This window comes from Talpa occidentalis, unplaced genomic scaffold (genome assembly GCF_014898055.3).
Source record: "Talpa occidentalis isolate TD23 unplaced genomic scaffold, MPIMG_talOcc4v2.1 talOcc4.2, whole genome shotgun sequence".
Classification (NCBI taxonomy): domain Eukaryota; kingdom Metazoa; phylum Chordata; class Mammalia; order Eulipotyphla; family Talpidae; genus Talpa; species Talpa occidentalis.
In genome coordinates, this window is record NW_023602073.1 from 60708240 (window position 1) to 60729050 (window position 20811).

Consider the following 20811-nt stretch of genomic DNA (forward strand, 5'->3'; position numbering starts at 1 on the left):
GAATTGTATTTTACATATATATGCACATATATGTGTGTGTATATATATATATACACACACGTGTATTTTTTGTATATACACAGATACCCATATATATCTCCTCCTCAACAAAATATGTAAACTCAAAATTAATGACTAGCTCTGATCTATGGATTTTCTGTCCCTCATAATTCCTACTCTGGAGAGATTATTATATGCTCCATGCTTTCATATTCACTAAAATAAAAACAATAGCTGAAAGGTATATAAAGATAACAAAACAAAAATCACTCTCATTCCTATTTAATAAGCACTGTTAACTCCTTGATGAATGTCTCTTTATGACTCCTTTGCTATATATAGGAAAAAGGAGAGGGAGAGAAAAAGAGAATATGCCTTTGGTTATGTTTTATATATATATATATAAATATATACTTGTATATCTAGTTGCATATCTATAGTTCTGTATATATAAATATATATGTAGAGTTCGATCCCATTTTGTAATTTATCTTTGCTTATTCTATTTAAATGTGATAATATTTACTTTTCCTATCACTAAATATATTTCTACAATTAAATTTTAAACAGTTGCATTGTATTTCATTATGCTAACATATCTATTACTTGAAAGCATATCTCCTTTTATTAGAATTTAAGTTGTTTGCTACTTATTGCTTCTTTGAATAATGCCTCAGTGAATATTTTGAAGCTAAATTCTATGTGGATTAGGAAGACTTTTAAGGAATAATTACTAGTAGGGGAATTGCCAGAAAAAAAGATGGACATATTTTTAATCATTGTTTTTGCTGTCTACAAAAGTAATACACTTGGAAGCTTAGTGAGTATTCTTCTACATGTCTGTCTTATAGTGCTTTTACAAACATATAAATGATTATTATTTTAAAATATGATCATATAATACAAAATTCATTCTTTACTTGCTTTTTGCACTTGAAAATGTAGCCTGGATATTTCCTGTCATTACACATAGATTTCCATTGTTTAAAAAAACACTATATAGTTTCTATAGTTGTATTGTGATTTTTAGAAGCCATATGTAACACAGTTCTCATTGATAAGACATAAGACAAGTTTGGGATTTCCTGATAATGGGGAAAGGTGTGGCTGGGCCCTTTCCCACAGGTGCCTTGAATGTGATCCATAAAGCTTTACTTTGTAATGATGTGGGGCAAACATGAACACAAAAGCCAAATATTTAGAGTGGTAGAATAGAGAGAAAAAAATCTGGGTTTCTGATGGCACTGTTGAGCCTTTGAAGCATTGTTGTTATCCCAGGGGCTAGGGAAACTAAGGAAGTATTTGTCACCCTGTGAACTCACATGTTGCTGAATGGGAACATTTCAGGTTTTCTTATTCAGGAAAATGGGAAGATATTAAGAGTAGAGATAACTCGCTGTATCAACCTCCATGAATGAGGTTTTGAGCTCTTACATGGCTACATACTGTGTATTCAGATTTCTTTGTCTGCAAACAATAGAAATAGACTTGATTATATTAGCAAAAAAAATGTGTGAGTAGTTCACAAAATTTAGAATTAGTTGAACGATAAGGCCTTGGGAAAGATAGGAATAGGGCATTATCATGAACTTGAGGGCAGTTTCTTTGATTCATCATTTACATTGACATCATTCAAAAAATCTCCTTTTGTCTTTGTGTGTCTCCAACATTTACATTCTTAAAGAGAATCAAATTAATCTAATTATCACATGCCAACCCTTCAGAGCCCTGAGACTGGTATTCTACAGAATCACAGGACAGGAGAAACCCCCCACTCAAAAGAAAAGAATGTTATAGGGCAACCTCTGGGGGAAATGGGAATTATTTGGGTTGTGAGTACTCCCCTGCATGATTAAAGACTGGGACAAGACTCAAAAGCAGACCCATTGGGAGAAATTAATAAAAAAAGGTTTATTTACAAGGGGAATGATAAGAGGGAGAACAGAAAGAGAGAAGATTAATTGGCTGACATATGGCCAGATCATCTGTCCCACCAGCAATGCCTAGTGAGCAGAGACTTCATCTGAGCAAGCTTCAGTTTGCAAGCTAAAGCTATAAAACAAGAGAAAGAGCACACATATATTTACTCTTTTAAGCCCAATGTGATCTCTTAGCTCTACCTCTAGTTCCCATCCCCTTAACCCCCAATTCAGGAAGTCAGGTTCATGGTATTCTGGGAGTTGTAACTCTCAGTGCTTGAGATCTCGTCAGCATGGAGATAGGGATGGAGTCCATTCAGGGCATTGTTCACTGGTTTGGAGTTTGGACATTCTTCTAACAGAAAGACTGGGCAAACAGAACCTTTTTGTTGGGGATTTAAAAATATTTTTAAATTATATTTCAGTTGCTCATTTTACTGAGTAGGAATTGTTGATTTTTGCCTATTAATAGTACAGTCAGCCATTTAACAAAACTTATTTTTAATAGTTTTTAAATTAAGATTTTTGATTTTCATTGAAATTAGCTCAAGGGAGGAGTTAATATAATTTGGATGTCCTGTGTGTATTTAGTAGAAATTTAGTAGTATTTAGGACCAGCTCATATCAGCGGAATTAGTGAAGGCCTCTCTGAACTTTGGTATTTCATCTGATACCTGAAAGAGATTTAAGAATTAGGTAGCTAAAGGATGTGGTGTGGGGTAGGAGTACAGTTTGGTGAAGATCATACCTGAGACCAGGCCAAAAGGAACAACAGTGAAGAGCTCAGGGAAAGGCACAAGAGGTGGTTGAAATGTACAAAATACATTTATTGATACTGTTTTAGCAAAAACAACAACAAAAGCTTATCTATAAATCATATTGAAAACTTCTTACAATAAAATAAAACAAGAAACAGTGATATAATATCCACAGTAATTTACTGCACTTGATCAGCTGTGTGATCATATGCTAAGTTCCTGACTTTTGTTTTCAGAATGTGGTCGAACAATTCCTGGAGCAACAAAAGGGGCAAAAATGATGAGATTTTATATAGATAATGCATTCCCAGAGCACCTTAAAGGACTGTGTATATTTTTTGTTCGCTGCCATAATGATTATGCTATAAATAGCAAAAGTGTTTTTGAGGTATGTTTACATTTCCCCCAAACATTCAATTAGTATTTTGTTCCAGTTTTATTCTGATATAATTTGCAAATAATGTTATATATGTTAAAGAGGTACAAAGTGTTGAGGATTTTTTTGTCATGGATGGATACTAAATTATTATTATTATTTTTTTTTTTGTGGAGGAACAAAGCACAAACAAGAGACATCTGATTCTGCTATGATATTGACATCTGATTCTGCTATAGCAATTGAGATATTGCTATGATATCTGACATGATATTGACAGTCTAAAGTTAAGCATTGAGTATATTGTTATACTGATACTGTTATTTTATTTGGCTCTCTCTTCCTCTGTATGGTACTGACTCTAAGAAAATAATGTATTCATATATTCAAAGAAACTGAGCAGTTTGTATACCTTAGATATGTAATAGGGTGGTCCCCAGGAAAGGGGGAGGTTCCAGGTTTTCTGCCCCACCCAAAAGAAAGGTGGAGCTGAGAGCGGAGAAGCTACAGAGGAGACTGAGGAAGGAAGCAAGCAGGATGGAGAGCCAGGAGGAGACTGAGGAAGGAAGGAAGCAGGATGGAGAGCCAGGAGGAGACCTTGAGGAGGCACATGGAATGGAGAGACATGTGAAGAAACTGTGCTTGCCTTTTGGTCGTGCACTGGGTGACACAGATGTGGGGAGGTGTCAATGGCAGCTTATTTATTTATTTATTTGTTTATTTATACAAGCACTGGGCACAGTCAGAAGCCGGGAGGGTGAGAGAATTCACCAGAGCCAGAGGGGAGAGCAGAGCAGGCAGACTGAAGAAACACACTGCTAAGGGGAGCAGCAGGCAGCAGAAGTCTGCGCGCCATGTGGGACCCTCGCTCGGCGGCCTGGGATCGAACTGGCGCTGCAGAGGCTGCGGGCAGCTTCGAAACCCAGCTCTCAACCGCTGCGCCACCGGGGAGGCCCTCAATGGCAGCTTTTATCTTGATTTTGATTTTGCTCTTTTCCTTCCGGGCTTGTCTGGTTGTTTCTGACCCTTTTCTGTGGGTCCCCACTGGAAGATGCTTTAGACTTGAGGCAGGATTTGGGGCCTTGCTCTGGGCCAATCCCATTTGGATGGAGTTTTACCCACGAGGGGATGGGTAACTTTGGGTGCTTGATTTAGAAACTAGATTCTTTGCCTTTCCTGTGTTGTTTCCTAATTGTATTAAAGTTCCTTCCCGTTAAAGTCTCGTATGTTTTGTGTTGATGCAGCGGATGGCAGAACCCATTTAGAATAGGCAGGTTTGCAGGGTTTGGGCTGCCCCTCTCCCTGCCCTGTAACAGATACTGCCTAAGATTCATGAAAATTCTCTTTCTTCTAGATAGTATGCAAATAAATACCACTGTTCCACTCACTGGGGACACATTTAACTTTGCTCATATAATTTTAAGTACTATTTACTTAATGTAGCCTCCTTTTAATATTTTAACTATTTAATGGGTTTAGAAAGAGAAGAGAGAACTGACCTAGAATTAACCTAGATAATATAAGTTACCTAGTCCTAGGAATGCAGGATGACAGAGTGGGTAAAAAGGAATTCTCATCTCATAGACACAAATTTGCCTGCTAATTCCCCCACTAACTAGTAGCATGTCCTTTCTTCCTTCCCTGTTTGGATTCCTTGTATGTCTTTCTCTTGTTTTATTGCTCTGGCTAGGACTTCCAGTATTATATTGAAAAGCAGTGGTGAGAGTGGACATCCTTGTCTTGTTCCAGATCTTAATGGAAATGCTTTCAGCTTTTCACCATTGAGAATGATACTGGCTATGAGCTTGTCACATATGGCCTTTATGATGTTGAGGTATATTCCCTGTATCCCGAGGACTTCAAGGGCCTTTATCATAAATGGGTGTTGTACTTTGTCAAAAGCTTTCTCAGCATCTATTGATATTATCATATGTTTTTCATATTTCTTTTTGTTGATGTCTTGGGTTACACTGATTGATTTTTGGATGTTGAACCATCCTTGTGTCCCTGGAATAAATCCTACTTGGTCATGGTGAATTATCTTATGGATACATTGTTGGATTCTGTTAGCTAAAATTTTATTGAGGATTTTTGCATCAGTGTTCATTAGAGAGATTGGCCTGTAGTATTCTTTTTTTGTGTTGTCCTTGTTTGGTTTTGGTATTAGTGTAATGTTGGCTTCATAGAACGTGTTTGGTATTATCCCTTCCTTCTCAATTTTTTGAAAGAGTTTGTGAAGGATGAGCACTTGTTTCTGAATGTTGGATGGAGTTCATTTGTAAATCCATCTGGTCCTGGGCTTTTGTTTTTGGGGATGGTTTTGATTACCATTTCAATTTCATTATTTGTATTTGGACTGTTTATGTGTTCTATTTCTTCATTATCTAGCTTTGGGTGATTGTAAAGTTGTACGAATTTGTCCATCTCTTCTAGATTATTGAACTTTTTTGTATATAACTGTTCATAGTAGTTTCTGATTATTCTTTTGATTTCTGCTGTGTCTGTTGTGATTTCTCCTCTTTCATTGGTGATCCTATTTATTTGTGCTTTCTCCCGCTTTTCCTTTGTGAGCCTGGCTAGGGGTGTGTCTATTTTATTTATTTTTTTGAAGAACCAACTTTTGATTTCATTGATCTTTTGGATGCTTTTTTTAGTTTCTATTTCATTTATTTCTGCTTTGATTTTCATTATTTCCCTTCTTTTACTGGTTTTAGGGTTTTTTTTGTTGTTGTTCTTTTTCTGGTTCTTTGAGTTGTGAGATTAGATTGTTTCTTTGAGTTCTTTCTTGTTTCTTGATGTGAGCCTGTATTGCTATATATTTTCCTCTTATTACTGCTTTTTTGCTGCATCCCATACATTTAGGAAATTACTGTCCTCCTTGTCATTCAACTCAAAGTATTTTTTTAATTTCTTCTTTGATTTCCTTGTTGGTCCAGTGGTCTTCCAGTAGTGTGGGTTTCCATCTCCATGAGGAAGGAGGGTTCCTCGCCTTTTTTTTTCTGGTTTATTTCTAGCTTGATGCCTTCATGGTCAGGGAAGATGGTTGGTGTGATTTCAATCTTGGTGTATCTGTTGATGTTTGTCTTGTGTCCTAGTACGTGATCGAGCCTGGAGAATGATCTGTGTGGGCTTGAGAAAAATGTGTACTCAGACTTTTTTGAGTTTAGTGTTCTATAGATGTCTATTAAGCCCAAGAGGTATAGATCCTTATTTAGAGCTTTAGTGTCTTTACTTATTTTTTGTGTCATTGATCTATCCATTGTTGATAGTGGTGTGTTGAAGTCTCCTACTACATATATATTTTCTCTGATGTCTATTTTCAGAGGTGATAATAGTTGTCTTATGTATTTTGGTGGACCTTCATTTGGTGAGTATATGGTATGAGTGTAATGTCTTCTTGATGTATTGTCCCCTTGATCATAATGTAGTGACCCTCTGGGTCTCTTTTTATCTTTTTGAGTTTTTAATCTGTTTTATCTGATATAAGTATAACTTCTTTTTTATCCATTCCAAGCTGGAAGCCCCCAAATATTTCCCTTTCGGATTTTTGTGGAAGCTTCATTATGTCGACATGGTTGGTTAAGTCATAGACCATTGGGGATTAATTCAACTCTAGCCCATCACCTCTCTTCAGAGACTGAAAGTCTCAGCTCTCTAATCATATGTTGTTCCCACTGGCAATCAGCCATGTGAGGTCCAATAGCAACTTTACTAACATAACAATAAATAACTTCTTCAATCTCAATCTTTAGGAAATTCCAAGGATTTTGGGTACTGTGAGTTAGAAATCGTGAAGAACATTAAATATATAAGAGAAATACATCTGAATTACCAAATGCTTATTTCTCATAAATCAAAATATTATGCCTAACCTGATAAGAGTTTTCCTGATCTCCTTTCATGGACAGAGCATCCTTCCATTGAAAGCTTTTTTTTAATGGAGGAAACTCAGTCATTTCCCTAAATTGTATAGCCCCGGGCCTTGTCTCCTTCCTTGTGCAGTAATTAAAGCTGCAAGTAAATTGTCTCCTTGAGCAACAAGTGAATGGTTAAAATGGGGCAGAATGTAAGTTTGTTGATTTTATTTATTATTTTTAAAATTTTTTTTCAAATTTATTTATTTAATTTAAATTTTATTTTTATATTCCTCATACAATTACAACCCCCTTATTTTTACCCCAAGCCCTCATTTCCCCGCCCCCATCCCCCATAGAGTGTCTCTGGTTCATAGTTATTTGTTGATTTTGATATTTTCTTTCTTATAGTTATTCTTTTTCCTGGTCCCTTATTTAAGTTTTCTAGATTCCTGTTATGAGTGAGACCATCCGGTATTTTTCTTTTTCTTTCTGGCTTATTTCGCTGAGCATGATCCCTTCCAGCGCCATCCATGTTGCTGCATGTGTTTATCTTTTTTGAATGCTGAGTAATCTCCATGGTATATATGTACCACATCTTCTTGATCCAGTCATCTATTTTTGGGCATTTGGGTTGTTTTCAAATCTTAGTTATTGTAAATAGTGCTGCTATAAACATAGGTGTGCAGGTGCTCTTTGGAATTGATGTTTCTGTGTCTGGGTAAATATCTAGGAGTGGAATTGCTGGATCATATGGAAGCTCTATGTTTAGTAGGTCCAGAAATCTCCACACAGCTCTCCATAGTGGTTGCATCACTTTGTACTCCCACCAACAGTGCAGGAGAGTTCAAAGCTCTATTATTCACAAGCACTTCAGTTTTCATAATGCTTTATGAAATGTGTTGTCTATGCTTATTGTAATGTGAAATAGTTTGTGATTTTCATAATTAATGGGATTAGCATATAAAAGAACATTTGAACACTTCCCTTTTAGGAAGTGCTATTTACTGTTCTGGATGGATCAAAAGGACTCCTAATTGGGATTAGAAATATGCTGGCAAACATATTTCTACCAGCCATTCTTGCAACAAATAATTGGGGAGCTTTAAACCAGTCCAAGCAAGGAGAATCTGAAAAATGCATTTTCACAGAAACTATAAACAGATATCTTTCATTTTTAGATGGTAAGTATACATTTTAATGTTTATCAAATTAGCAAAAGCCAGCAAATTGTCTGTAATAGAATAACCTAAGATGTTATTAAAAATAAGCATTAAACAACCTGAGATCCATATCTAGAATGCAGAGAAGGAAACTACAGATAGCTATAGTGAACTCAGTCTACCAAATGGATTTTTTTTTTGTGCCTATCTTTGGAACTCAGAAAAGATGTGGTCTCGAGCAGGCATAATTTCTTCACCTGTTTCACTGCATAGAGAGAGTTCAGTACTTCTGGGCATATTATACATAGTTTTTTTGGCAGGGGACTCTTAAACTACAGGGATTAGAAAGAGTGAATATATAACCATTCCCTCTTTACCCTGTGCAACTTCCAGGCCACACCTAAAGTACATAGGAAGAAACTGAAAATAGCCATAGTGAACTCGGTCTGTCCAGATGATATTTTTGTGTCCCCATTTGTGAGTCAGTGGAAACTCAGGCCTGGGACCAGTGAGATTTTTGGTGGCCACCTCCTTGCATAGTGGGAGATTGCAGATCCACTGGGAAGATTGCTCATAGTGCTATCTGCAGGGGTAACTGAACAGACTTTGAAAAACCAGGGAAGTCATCCATCCCTCCCCTCTGAATGATCTATGGGCCTGTGCCCATAGTGTGTAGTCAGAAATTACAAGTCTATATAGCCTATGAACAAAGAGCATCCTGGTTGCTGGTGGCCAGTGTAGAGTCAGGAGTGGTATCCACTTGCCCCCATTGTGTTCTCTTGGGCTTTCCCTAAAGCTCCCAACTTGCTGCTGCTGGAGAGTTCAGAGCTCCTGGGGAGAACATCAAAAATTATAAAACAGACAAAAAACACAGCACATAACAACTTGAGATCTCAAGGGAGTATGACATCACATGGAGGGAACAATTCTCCAGAACCCAAACAAAACATATGAAAGACCTTATTATCTTCCTATCAGAGAGTTTGTAATTAACATTAAAGAGAAATCCAAAAAAATGAAAAAATGCAGAAAAAAATGAATAACATGAGAAATACAAAAAAAAATGAATAGAAATTTGAAATTTTAAGCAAAAACAAATCTATATATATAAGGGACTTTCAGGATAGGAAAAAATGAGAGGAGATACAAAATTCTGTGTAAAGCTATTGAAGACTAGACCATTTGGAGGGCCAAATAAGTGACCTGAGATCATAATGACTAAGGATCCAGGTAGAAAAATGAAGAGAAATGTGAAGAAATGAAGACTCATTCCAAGACCTATCCAGTTCCATTAGGAATGGTAACATAAGAATAATGGGCATTCCAGAAGGGGAAGAGAGTAGGAAAGTATCATAGAATTTATTCAGAGAAATAATAGAGGAAAACTTCCCAAATCTGGGCAAGGAACTAGATATACAAGTCCGTGAAGCTGAAACAATACCTGGTTATCAAAATGTAATGAGACCTACATCAAGTCAAATAGTTGTGAAATTACCAAAATTTCAAGACAAAGAAAGAATAATGAAATTAGCTAGAAAAAAGAAGCAGGTAAATTATAGAGGAAATCCCGTAAACTGACATACTTTTCAAGGTAATCCTAAGGGCAAGGAGAGAATGGAAAGAAATATTCAAAATACTTAATGGTAAAAATTGTCAGTCAAGAATACTATATCCTGCAAGACTTTATTTTTGATACAAGGGAGAAAGGAGTCTCCCTTCAGAAAAACAGAAGCTGAGGGAGTTTGTCAACATCACATATATCCCACAAGAAATGTTGGAAGAGGGGCTTTCTTATCTAAAACAATGGGGAAAAAAATCTACAAAAATACCAAATAAGGAATTGGATAGAACCGATCTTAAAGACAAAGTGGAAATAAATCTTCATCTATCAAGTATTACCCTAAATATAAACAGACAGAATTCATCAATCAAAAGACACAGGGTGGGGCCTCCCCGGTGGTGCAGCGGTTGAGCGCTGGGTTGAGAAACTGCCCGCAGCCTCTGCGGCGCTGGTTCAATCCCCGGCTGCTCCCCGGCCACCGGAGGAGGGTCCCACATGGGGCGCAGACCTCTCCTGCCGCCCGCTGCTCCCCTCAGCAGTGTACTTCGGTCCTTCTGCCTGCTCTGCTCCCTTCTCTGGTTCTGGTGAATTCTCTCACCCTCCCGCGCTTCTGACTGTACCCAGTGCTTGTGTGGATAAATAAATAAATCTTAAAAAAAAAAAAAAAGACACAGGGTGGCCTGCTGGAACAGTAAATGAAACCCATCTTTTACCTATGTCCATGAGACTCACTGCAGCTCTAAAGATAAACACAGACTCAAAGTAAAAGGCTGGGAAACAATCCTATAACACATAGGACTCAGAAAAAGGCAAGCGCAGCCATACATATATCAGATAAAAAAGACTTAAACCTAAAAAATGTAACAAAAGACAGATATGGACATTATATAATTAGGGGATCAATACATCAGGAGGACATAGCACTCATCAATACATGTTCACCAAACACAGCACCATTAAAATATATATGTCAGAGTGGTCATACCACCCAAAGTAATCTATAGATTCAATGCAATCCCAATCAAGGCTCCAATGGTGCCTTCAAACAAGGCTCAAAGAAATAGAACAAAACACGTTGATATTCACATGGAACCACAACAGATCCCAAATAGCCAAAACAGTTCTGACAGAAAAGAGGAAGCGTGGTGTTATCACACTCTCCAACTTCAAGCTGTACTACAAAGCTACACTACAAAACATCACGATACTGTAACAAAAACAGAAGCCCTAACCCACAGAATAGCATTGAGCATCCAGAAATAAATCCACACATCTACGCACAGCTAATCTGTGACAAAGGACCCAGAGTATACAACAGAGAAGACAATCTCCTCAGCAAATGGTGTTGAGAAAACTGTACAGCCATCTGCATGAAACTAGAAACTAGATCACCATTTCACACCTTATGCAAGAATTAACCCAAGAAGGATTAAAGACTGGAATGGAACACCTGAAACCATAAACTACATTGGAGAAAGCCTAGGTAAGACACACCAGGACACTGACTTCAGTGATGTCTTTGTGGATTCATCTTCAAGAGCAAAAGAAACAAAAGTAAACACAAACAAATGGGATTGCATCAAGGTAAAAGCTTCCTTACAGTGAAAGAAACTATCAATAAAACAAAATGACACCCAACTGCATGGGGGAAAATATTTGTACCTCATACATCTGACAAAGGACAGATATCCAAGATAAATAAAGAACTCATGCAACTCAGCAAGAACAAGACAATATTATCCAAAAATGGGCAGAAGAGATAGACACTTCTCCAGAGAAGACATACAGATGGCCAATAGGCACATGATGAAGTGCTTGGCATCCTTTATCATCAGGGAAATACGTATCAAAACCTTAATGAGTTACCACCTCACCCTTGTGAGAATGGCCCATATCAAAAAGATTGGAAAGCACAAGTGTTGGCAAGGATGTGGAGAAAAGGAAATCTTTATATTCAGTAGGTGGTAATGTAGACTGGTTCAGCCAGTCTACCTCTATTCTGAAAAACAGAATGGAGGTGTCTCAAAATATTCAAAATAGACCTAACATATGATCCAGCAATTCCTCTCCTAGGTATCTACCTAAAGAATGCAAAAGCACTAATTTGAAGCAATATACAAATTCCTATGTTCTTTGCAGCCCTATGTATAATAACCAGCCTATGGAAACTACCTAAGTGCCCAAAAAAGATGCGTTAATTAGGAAGATGAGGTGTATATGTATGATGGAATACTGCACAGATGTATTTGTTACATGGCTAGAAGTGGAAGGGATAATGCAATGTGAAATAAGTCAGGGGAGAGTGAAATACCAGATGACTTCACTTATATGTGGAATATGGAGAAACAAACAATGGGTCATTCAAAACCAAACCAGTAACAAACCCTTTACATCTGGAATGCATCTGTATGTAAGACAGGCAGGTGGAAGAAGAGAAACCAAGATGTGTGGGCACAATGGACTATGGTACAGGACTGAGGGTGCCTTGGTGATGGGTGTGGTATGGTTACATGTTTCTGAGAAGATGTGATCCTATACCTTTGACTTGCATACATTGTTGTAAACCAGTATTATCTCAATAAAATTAAATCTTTTTGAGAAGAAAAAAATTAGAGTAAATGTCCATCTTAAAAGTGTTGTTAAACTAATTATGAGAAATGATGGAAAATATCAAATCATTGGTTCCTCTTATTTCCAGAGATCTTTGCAAGAGTAAGATATATTTAGTTTTTCATTATGGTAGAAATATCATTAAGAACTATCATTCCCATATCATTAAGTAAAAAAAATCCATTATATTAAAATATAGGTACTTTGTTGTTAATTATTTTAAAAATATATGACTTAATTATTTCATATTGTTAAAATAAAAAAAATTAACAAGTCAAGTCATTATCTGATGATCAATTGAAATTATATCTCTACAAAATATTAGATCTCTAACATTTCAGTAATTTCAGCTAGAATCCACAATTGACACTTAATACATTGACATTAATCACCTGCTCTTGATATTATTTTTTCCATTCTAGGTGCTAGAATAAGTATTGAAGGAACAGTAAAGTTAAAGCAGATAGACAATATTGATTTTTCTAAACTGCACACTTTCGAAGAAGTGACAGTTGCAGCTAGCAATTCAGAAACTGTTCATCAACTGGAGGAGGTGTTAATGATATGGTACAAACAGATCGAACAGGTGAGCTCATTCAAATAATTGTATCAGATATGATTCAACTCTCATCTGTATCCTCCCTATTACATTATATCCCTAAAAGTAAAGGAAAGAGAGCAGTCCTCCATATTCTATTATGAAACTCAGTCTATTCTTGCCTATAGTGCAAAATCTGTTTTCTATTAAATCAATTTTAAGATATTTCTTGAGGAAAACATGAGAGTGAAATAATAAAGAATCAGGAATAGCCAGAATTTATCACTAGTACTATATTTATTGCTTATACTCCCCATAAGCGAGAACAAAAAACACAATGAAGATACTATAGACATCAAATACATACATAAATACCTCTTGGTTGTGCAGTGTTGACAAAGAGGTTCAAACTAGGCTTCTTAACATCAGTGCTACAGTGGCAAGTCTGCAGCTCAGCTCTCTGGTAGTCAGTTTTCTGTGGCAGTAAGAAAGGCAGTGATATGAATGGAGTTATGTCAACACTTTAAGAGGTGCCAGCTTAGAGTACCAGGACTACCAAAGATCAGATATTATGTAATTGCCCTAAACTGACAGAGGACTCTAGGATCTATGTTTCTTGAACACAGAACAGTGGAACTAGAGAAGAAAACTTTCAGTTAAGTGAGGGCTAATTTGATTTAGTTAATTTTTAATGTCGATTTTACTTATTTTATTCAGTGATTTAGACTTTCAGCCATTTGGGGAAAATTTAGATTATGTCTAGTATATTCTATTGAAGGAAATGGTTTTAATAGGATAGAAAGGAGTAGAATAACAGACATTAGAAAGGAGTTCCATAAATCATGATTAAAATTAAAAGCATTTTATGGATTAAAGCTAGAACCTTCATAGGTTTGAAAAAATCAACTATGTATTTTACCTCATTCTTATTCTTAAAAATCCCATCACAGTTTAAAGTATAAACATATTTATAATACATTTGTAATGTACTAGATTAGATATATTTATAAAAAGCTATAAATATAAATGTACAGAAAATAATATAACAAACACTCCTCTAACCACCACTGTGACTAAACCATTTCCATATTTGCTTCAGGTCTCTTTTCATTAAAGCCTCTAATCCTTTACTTTCCCTCCTCCTTATTGACATTATTTTGATGTTACTGTCACCTTCCATTCTCTTGAAAATCTTACTTTCATTTGCATATTTATAAGCATCATGCATTAAACTAAAATAATATATTCATTTATGCTATGTTATATAATAAAATTATATATAATTATATATAGAGAATGTGTATGTTTAAAATATTTACATAAATGGTATAATATCATAAATATCCTTGTACAGCTTTCCCCCTCATCTAACATTCCCTTTCATCCAGGTTCATGTAAGTGAATTTAATTTTCATTTACTTAACTGCTGTCTGTTATTCCTCTATGAAGAACCCACAGTTTATTATATAGATTTTTCAGAATTTAGGAGATATTTAAATTATGTCTGATAGCCAGTTCCTGAGGAGGACAGTTTTTTCCTACTTTCCTGCTGTACAAATAATAATAGTAATACGTAATGAGTACTTTGTCCAGGTCTCCTTTAATATGTGTGAGATTCCCAGTGGAATTTCTGGGAGTAGTTATATGTGGTTGTTTTATTGGATGTTATCAAGCCCTCCAAATAGTGGCTATACCAACCTATTTTTTTAAATGGAAGCATATGAGAATTCCCATTTCTTAAAAATTTTTAATACACTTAAAATCATCAGCTTTTTAATTGTTAGTATGTTGAATGTGAAATGGTCTTGATTTATTTTGCATTACCCTGATTATTATTAATTGAATCCATAAGATTCCCCTTTGTTGAATTTCCTGTTCATACCCTTTATCTACTTTTCTTTCTGATTGCTTGATATCTTACTGAATTGCTGGACTCCAAATAATACTTCCCTGATGTTAATCCTTTGTTGGTCTCCATTGTGTCCTGCCTTTTCATTTGGTGTGGTGTCTTTGGTCATGTGAAACCTTTACATTTTAATTACAATTTAATAGTTAAATTTACAATCTAATTATTAAAAAATTAGTTGCAAAAAATTAGTTGCAGAAGGTAATCCAGTCTTCATTAGCTACCTTCAGGGTTTAGGAACTTTGTGGCTTTTTGGTCTTTTATTTTGGAAACTCTTCCCATAACTTTCTAGGGATAGAAGAGTCTCCTAAAGTTTTCACTTACTCCAAATAGTGAAATGTAACTTGCCAACATGAACATGATAAAAGAAACAAATTACTGTGAAGCAAAGTCCTCTATGGCCTTTGCACAAATTAAGAAATAGAATATTACCTGTGCCTTACAACCACCTTACATTCCTCTTGTCAATTCTAACTCCTTTTTCTTCCCCCATGTGGTAGCTTTTTCTTCACAATTAATGGTAGTCATTTCCATGCTTTTCCCCCTTTTCAGTTTTGCCTCTATGTCTTCTACTTTTTAAAAAAGTTTTACTATATTTTTAACATTTGGGTTTTTCATTCATCTGGAATATGTGTGTGTGTGCATGTGTGTGTGTGTGTTAAGGTGAGGTAGGAATCTAATTTTGTCTTTTTCTATATAGTCAACCAGTTGACCTGGAACTGCTTATTCTTTCCTGACACATTATAATATCACCGCTGTAATATATCAAGTTTCTAGACCCTTTTGTCCACCCCCTGGTCTACCTATTTGCTTTACATACCATGCAGTTTTAATTTCTGTAGTTTTTTTGCTAAGTCAGCATTTGGTATGGCCAGTCCCTTTTTACTAGTTTGTCAAATATCATGAAAAGCTCTGTTGAAATTTTGATTGGAATTTCATTGAATGTATACATTCAGAGATTGCCATCTATATTATTCAATTTTTCCATCCATGAATATGGAGTATCTCTCCCTTTATCAAGGTCTTCTTTTGTGTATTGAAAGAAAGTTTTCTAATTTTCTTCAAGAATATCTTGCAAATCATTTATTATTATTTGTCATAGAAAGTTGTATCTTTTTAGAAATTGCTTTTACCAAAACTTTTTAGATTGTTTGATAGCTTATAAATATATGCTGCTGATATTTATGTTTGCATGTCACAACCCTACTGAATTTTTCATTTTGTTAGTTGCGAAGGTTTTTATTTTTTCTTTATATATACATTTTTTACATTATTACTCATTTTTGTGCAATGTTTGATTTCTCTTCTCAGATGTAATCCCCATAAAATTACCATCACCAAGTTATCCATGAACATGAAGGTTTTTCTTTAGATATTCTTGAATTTTTAAAATGTGGCCAGCCATATAATCAGCTGTTAGGCTGTTGTTTGTTTCTTTTCCAATTCTTTTATCTTTTAAATCTTATCTTACTCTGGGCCCACCACTACCAGGTTGAATAGAAATGAGTGGTGATAGTGGCAACCTTATTTTAAAATGAAATTTCCTAACATTTCATATTTATTCATGGTATTTGCTGAGATTTTTGCTAGATCTTATTGATCACATTTAGGAGTCACCTTCTTAGTTTTCTAAGTGTTTTGAACATCATTCAGTCTTGAATATCATTTACACTTTTTGCTTCCTTTGAAGAGGCAAGTAGGGAAATTTTAATAACAAAGTAAGTAACATTTTTATATTCTGTGAATCCTTTTGATTGTAGGTACTTATTGAGAGTGAGCAGATGAGAAAAGAAGCTGATGACTCAGGGCCACTCACTGAATTGGAACACTGGAAACGCATGTCAGCTAAATTCAATTATATCATTGAGCAAATTAAAGGCCCAAGTTGTAAGGCTGTCATAAATGTGCTTAATGTTGCACACTCCAAATTGTTAAAGGTAAAAGGACTTTTATTTTAAAGTTTGGTATACTTCAGAACAGCCAACTAGAAAATTACCCTTACAAACTGCTTCTTTGCATCATACACCAGAACCACGTACTTAGAAGTTAAACTTTAAGACTTCTCTTATACTAAAATTATTTCCAGAAGATGAAAAGGAAGTATAGAAATGAAGATTTATTTCTCAATATTTTGCACACCAATTTTGACTATGGGTGATTGCCATAAAAGTGGTCATTTTTAATTTTTAAATTGTTTTTGAAATTGTTAATAAATGCAGGCTCACTGAGGCAAAGAACTACACAATAAGGGCAAGGCAGAATTGCTCTTATTTTAATTTATTTATTTTATTAAATTCCTCCAAGTTCAGTATTCCTCTCCCACAATAGAACCATTGCATTTGCAGGGGTGGGGGGGGTGGGGTGGTAAGAGGTTTTGAAGGACATGGAGGAACAGTACAACACAGTGCTCTTGCTACTTGCTATCCCATGAGTAATATAATCCTTGCCTCTGACCCAGGATTCTCATGTCTTCCCTTAGCATCCATGAAACAGGACAGGATAATTTATTAGCTTGTCAGTAAGGTAAAATTCCAAGACAATAGTGCAAAGTTTTCCTAGTCTGTGACTCATATTTTTTTATATTTTAAAATTTGGAATCATTTTAGAATTACAGAAGTTAGTAAGACAGTACATTGTTTTTGTATACTCTTAACCTAGCTTCACCTAATGTTAACACCTTTTATGATTACAGCACAGAGTTCAAAACTAAGAAGTTAGTATTGGTGCAATATGATTAATTATATTACAGACTTAATTTATATTTCCTTGTTTTCCCACTAATGTGCTTTTTCTATTCTGGGATTCGATCTAGAGTCTTGCATTACATTTAATTGTCAGGTTTCCTTAGATTTCCTCTATTTAACAATCCTATTATAGATCTATAATGAATAATAATTCCTCATTCTATCCCGGTATTTCATGACCTCAATAATTCTGAGTAGTAATTGTCACTTAAATGGTAGATCATCTCTCAGTTTGGGTTTGTATGATGATTTTTTCTGAGTAGATTGAGGTTATGCATTTTTTGCAAGAATGCCGCAGAATTCTGGCAATTTAACCTTGATCATTTGCATAAGGTGGAGTCTGCCAACTTACTTTAAATTTCTATTTTATCTTTCGTAGTCAATGACCATTTAGGGATAGCTGCATTAAAACTCCATAACTAGCTCTCATAGGTGGAGCTTGCCCATAGAATTTGCTGCTGTTCTAGTTCTCTCATTCTTTCCACATTTATTGATTTGAAATTTTATTTAAGAATAAAATTGTCCCACTCTCCTTTTAGTTATCTACTTGGCATTGATTTCTATAACTATAGCCTCATAGATATTTATTTTAAGCTTTGGAATATAATCTAATACCTCCATCATTAATTTTGTTGCTCAAATTTTTCCAGCTTTGATCACTAGGAAATCTTTCAGGTTGGCGCCTGTGTCCTTTTGACATGCCCCTGTCCTTTCTGGAGCACTTTTTAATTTACTGGTACAAGATACTCAAGGCTCATCTTATATATATATTTTTAAAGATTTATTTATTTAGGCATACAAGAGCTGGGGTACAGGAAAGAGATGTGGGGGGTGAGAGGATTCACCAGAGACAGAGCAGGGAACAGAACAGGCAGACTGACTGAAATACACTGCTGAGGGTGGCAGTGGGCGTGTCAGGAGAGGTCTGCCTCACCATGTGGGTTGCTCCCTGGCCAGCCAGGGATCGAACTCGTGTTGCAGAGGTTGCGGATTGCTTCATAGTGAGGTGCTTAACCCCTTGCACCACTAGGGAGGCCCTTATATTTTTCCTAACCTTGTCTAATCAACCACTTTTACAAAAGACCTGGTTTATTTTATTGGATGTTACTTAGAAACTGAATCTGGTGCTAGCTGTGCTTATTTATGGCTTGTATTTGAATATTTATAAAATGAAATCACTTACAATCAAAGTTTTGTATTTAGATGAATGTTATCAGTCTTCATTGCTTTTTGTCTTTCATGTAAAAGGCCTTCTTACAAAGGGTAAATAAAGATTAATCTACATTCAAGATAGAATTGTCCTTTTTGACATTCCCTTACTTTTAGGGTTTTGGTTTTCACATGCTTTAGTTAAATTGGACTTTATTTTTGTGAATCATGAAAGTTTAAAATCATAATAATAAAGGTAATAGCAATTATTGCTATTATAGCAGCCAACATTTATTGTGGGCTTACTCTCTACCAAACACTGTTAAATATCTTACCTATTGCACTCATTTATTCCTCACATCAGCACTATCAAGTATGTAAAATTATTATCTTCCCCACTTTGAATATAGAGCGCTGGTAGGTTACAATTCTTACTCAAGGTTGCAGAGCTAGCGAGAGAAGAAACAGGATGTAAGATCATACACTTAACCCTTGAACTTTACTTCCTCTTACATCTTTTCCCCAAGGGATGGCTAGTTTTCTCATCATTATTGTATTTTCTTCTAAACATCTTATATTTTATTGTAACTCCAGCAGAAGGCAGGTCTGGGTAAGCCTATGACAGGGTACCAATTACAAATAGAATGAGTATCAGTTTTATTAAATCATATAAGGTGTTTATAATAACTTTAATTTTATTTAAGTTAACTTAAATACTAGAAGAAAAGTTATATAAACCACAGTTACATATGTACTATCTTAGTGTATATGTAATTATGGAAGGCTGATTGAATTTCTTAATTAAATAATAGCACACTGGTATATTTGGATATTTCAGAGAATTCATGTACATTTTCTCCTTAGAATTGGCGTGATTTGGATGCAAGAATCACTGATACAGCAAATGAGTCAAAAGATAATGTCAGATATTTGTATACTCTAGAAAAAGTGTGTCAGCCTCTCTATAACTATGACCTAGTAAGTATGCTTTATATGGTGTAGTTTAAAAAATTAATGCATTTAAAAATAATTAAATATGTAACTATTGGGGAATACTTAAATTGAAGAAAAATTTAAAAGATTTTTTCCTATTATATATCTATAATGAATTAGAAACTATCTTTGATTTTTTTTTTTTAAGATTTATTTATTTATACAAGCACTGGGTACAGTCAGAAGCGCTGTACCCAGTGAGGTGAGAGAATTCACCAGAGCCAGAGCGGGGAACAGAACAGGCAGCCCGACGGAAATACACTGAAGGGAGCAGTGGGCGCTGCAGGAGAGGTCTGTGCGCCATGAGGGACCCTTGACCGATGGCCAGGGATCGCACCAGCGCTGTAGAGCCTGCGGGCAGCTTCGCAACCCAGCGCTCAACCACTGCGCCACCGGAGAGGCCCTTTGATATTTTTACCTACATTTAAATATAGAGCATTATTCCACAATGGTGGTTATTATTCTCTTCTTTGTGACTTTCCATGTATTTAAAGTTTTTCATTTTATGAAGTAAAATTGGAAGAAAGATACAATGTTTTTTATTGTTATCAAGAACTCTAAATTTTAAGGTATACTATGTTCAACTTCTGTTTTAAGTGAATACAATTCTCAAGTCTTTTAGTTCCGGTATTCTTTTCCTCCTTGTGATTTAAGAAACTTCGTTCAGTTGCTCTAGATACAGATTATTATTTTGTTGTTAAGCTTTTCACATTTTCTGATGTAGGAATGTTTTCAACATGTTTTGAAACTAGACAAGTACTAATAGTATTGAGTAATAAAATTGCTTTATTATACACCATTGTTTCTCTAGTTTCAAAAGTTCTTCTCTCATTTTAAAAATTCTCCTTAAAAGCAGCCTGCAATTGCTGTTTAGTTTGTAACTGCCACTGGAGCAGCAAAAGTGCAGAGAACAGATGCTTCCATTTCTCATTGATAAATTTTGTGAATTTTATGTTTAGTGTTTCATTTTATCATCCTGGTATTGTACTTTAAAATTTTTCTACTGTTATATATTTCACATGTAATATATCTGAACATTGTGTATAGATAGGTAAGAATGCACTCAGGATTTATTATTATAAATAATGATGTTTAAAATTCAGATGAAGGACATTTTCCTAATGATGCTGTTCCTGAGCCTTCTTCATTGGAGTTAGAAGTACTTCATAGATTTGCCTTCTTTTTTTTTATTTAAATATTTTATTTTATATAATTCTTACATCTTTTTTCATCTTTGCAC

At 35.2% G+C, this 20811-nt stretch overlaps 1 protein-coding gene across 4 annotated transcripts in view; it reads left to right on the forward strand.

Moving 5' to 3' along the window:
* DNAH8 (dynein axonemal heavy chain 8) overlaps window positions 1-20811 on the forward strand; it is a 323660-nt gene that overhangs the window by 16987 nt on the left and 285862 nt on the right. For all 4 annotated transcript variants that reach the window (XM_037519635.2, XM_037519639.2, XM_037519637.2 and 1 more), the window contains exons 5-9: window positions 2914-3065; window positions 7902-8091; window positions 12664-12827; window positions 16446-16622; window positions 19443-19556. In XM_037519635.2, the coding sequence (XP_037375532.1) occupies window positions 2914-3065; window positions 7902-8091; window positions 12664-12827; window positions 16446-16622; window positions 19443-19556 (797 nt within the window). The remainder of the gene's footprint in view (window positions 1-2913; window positions 3066-7901; window positions 8092-12663; window positions 12828-16445; window positions 16623-19442; window positions 19557-20811) is intronic.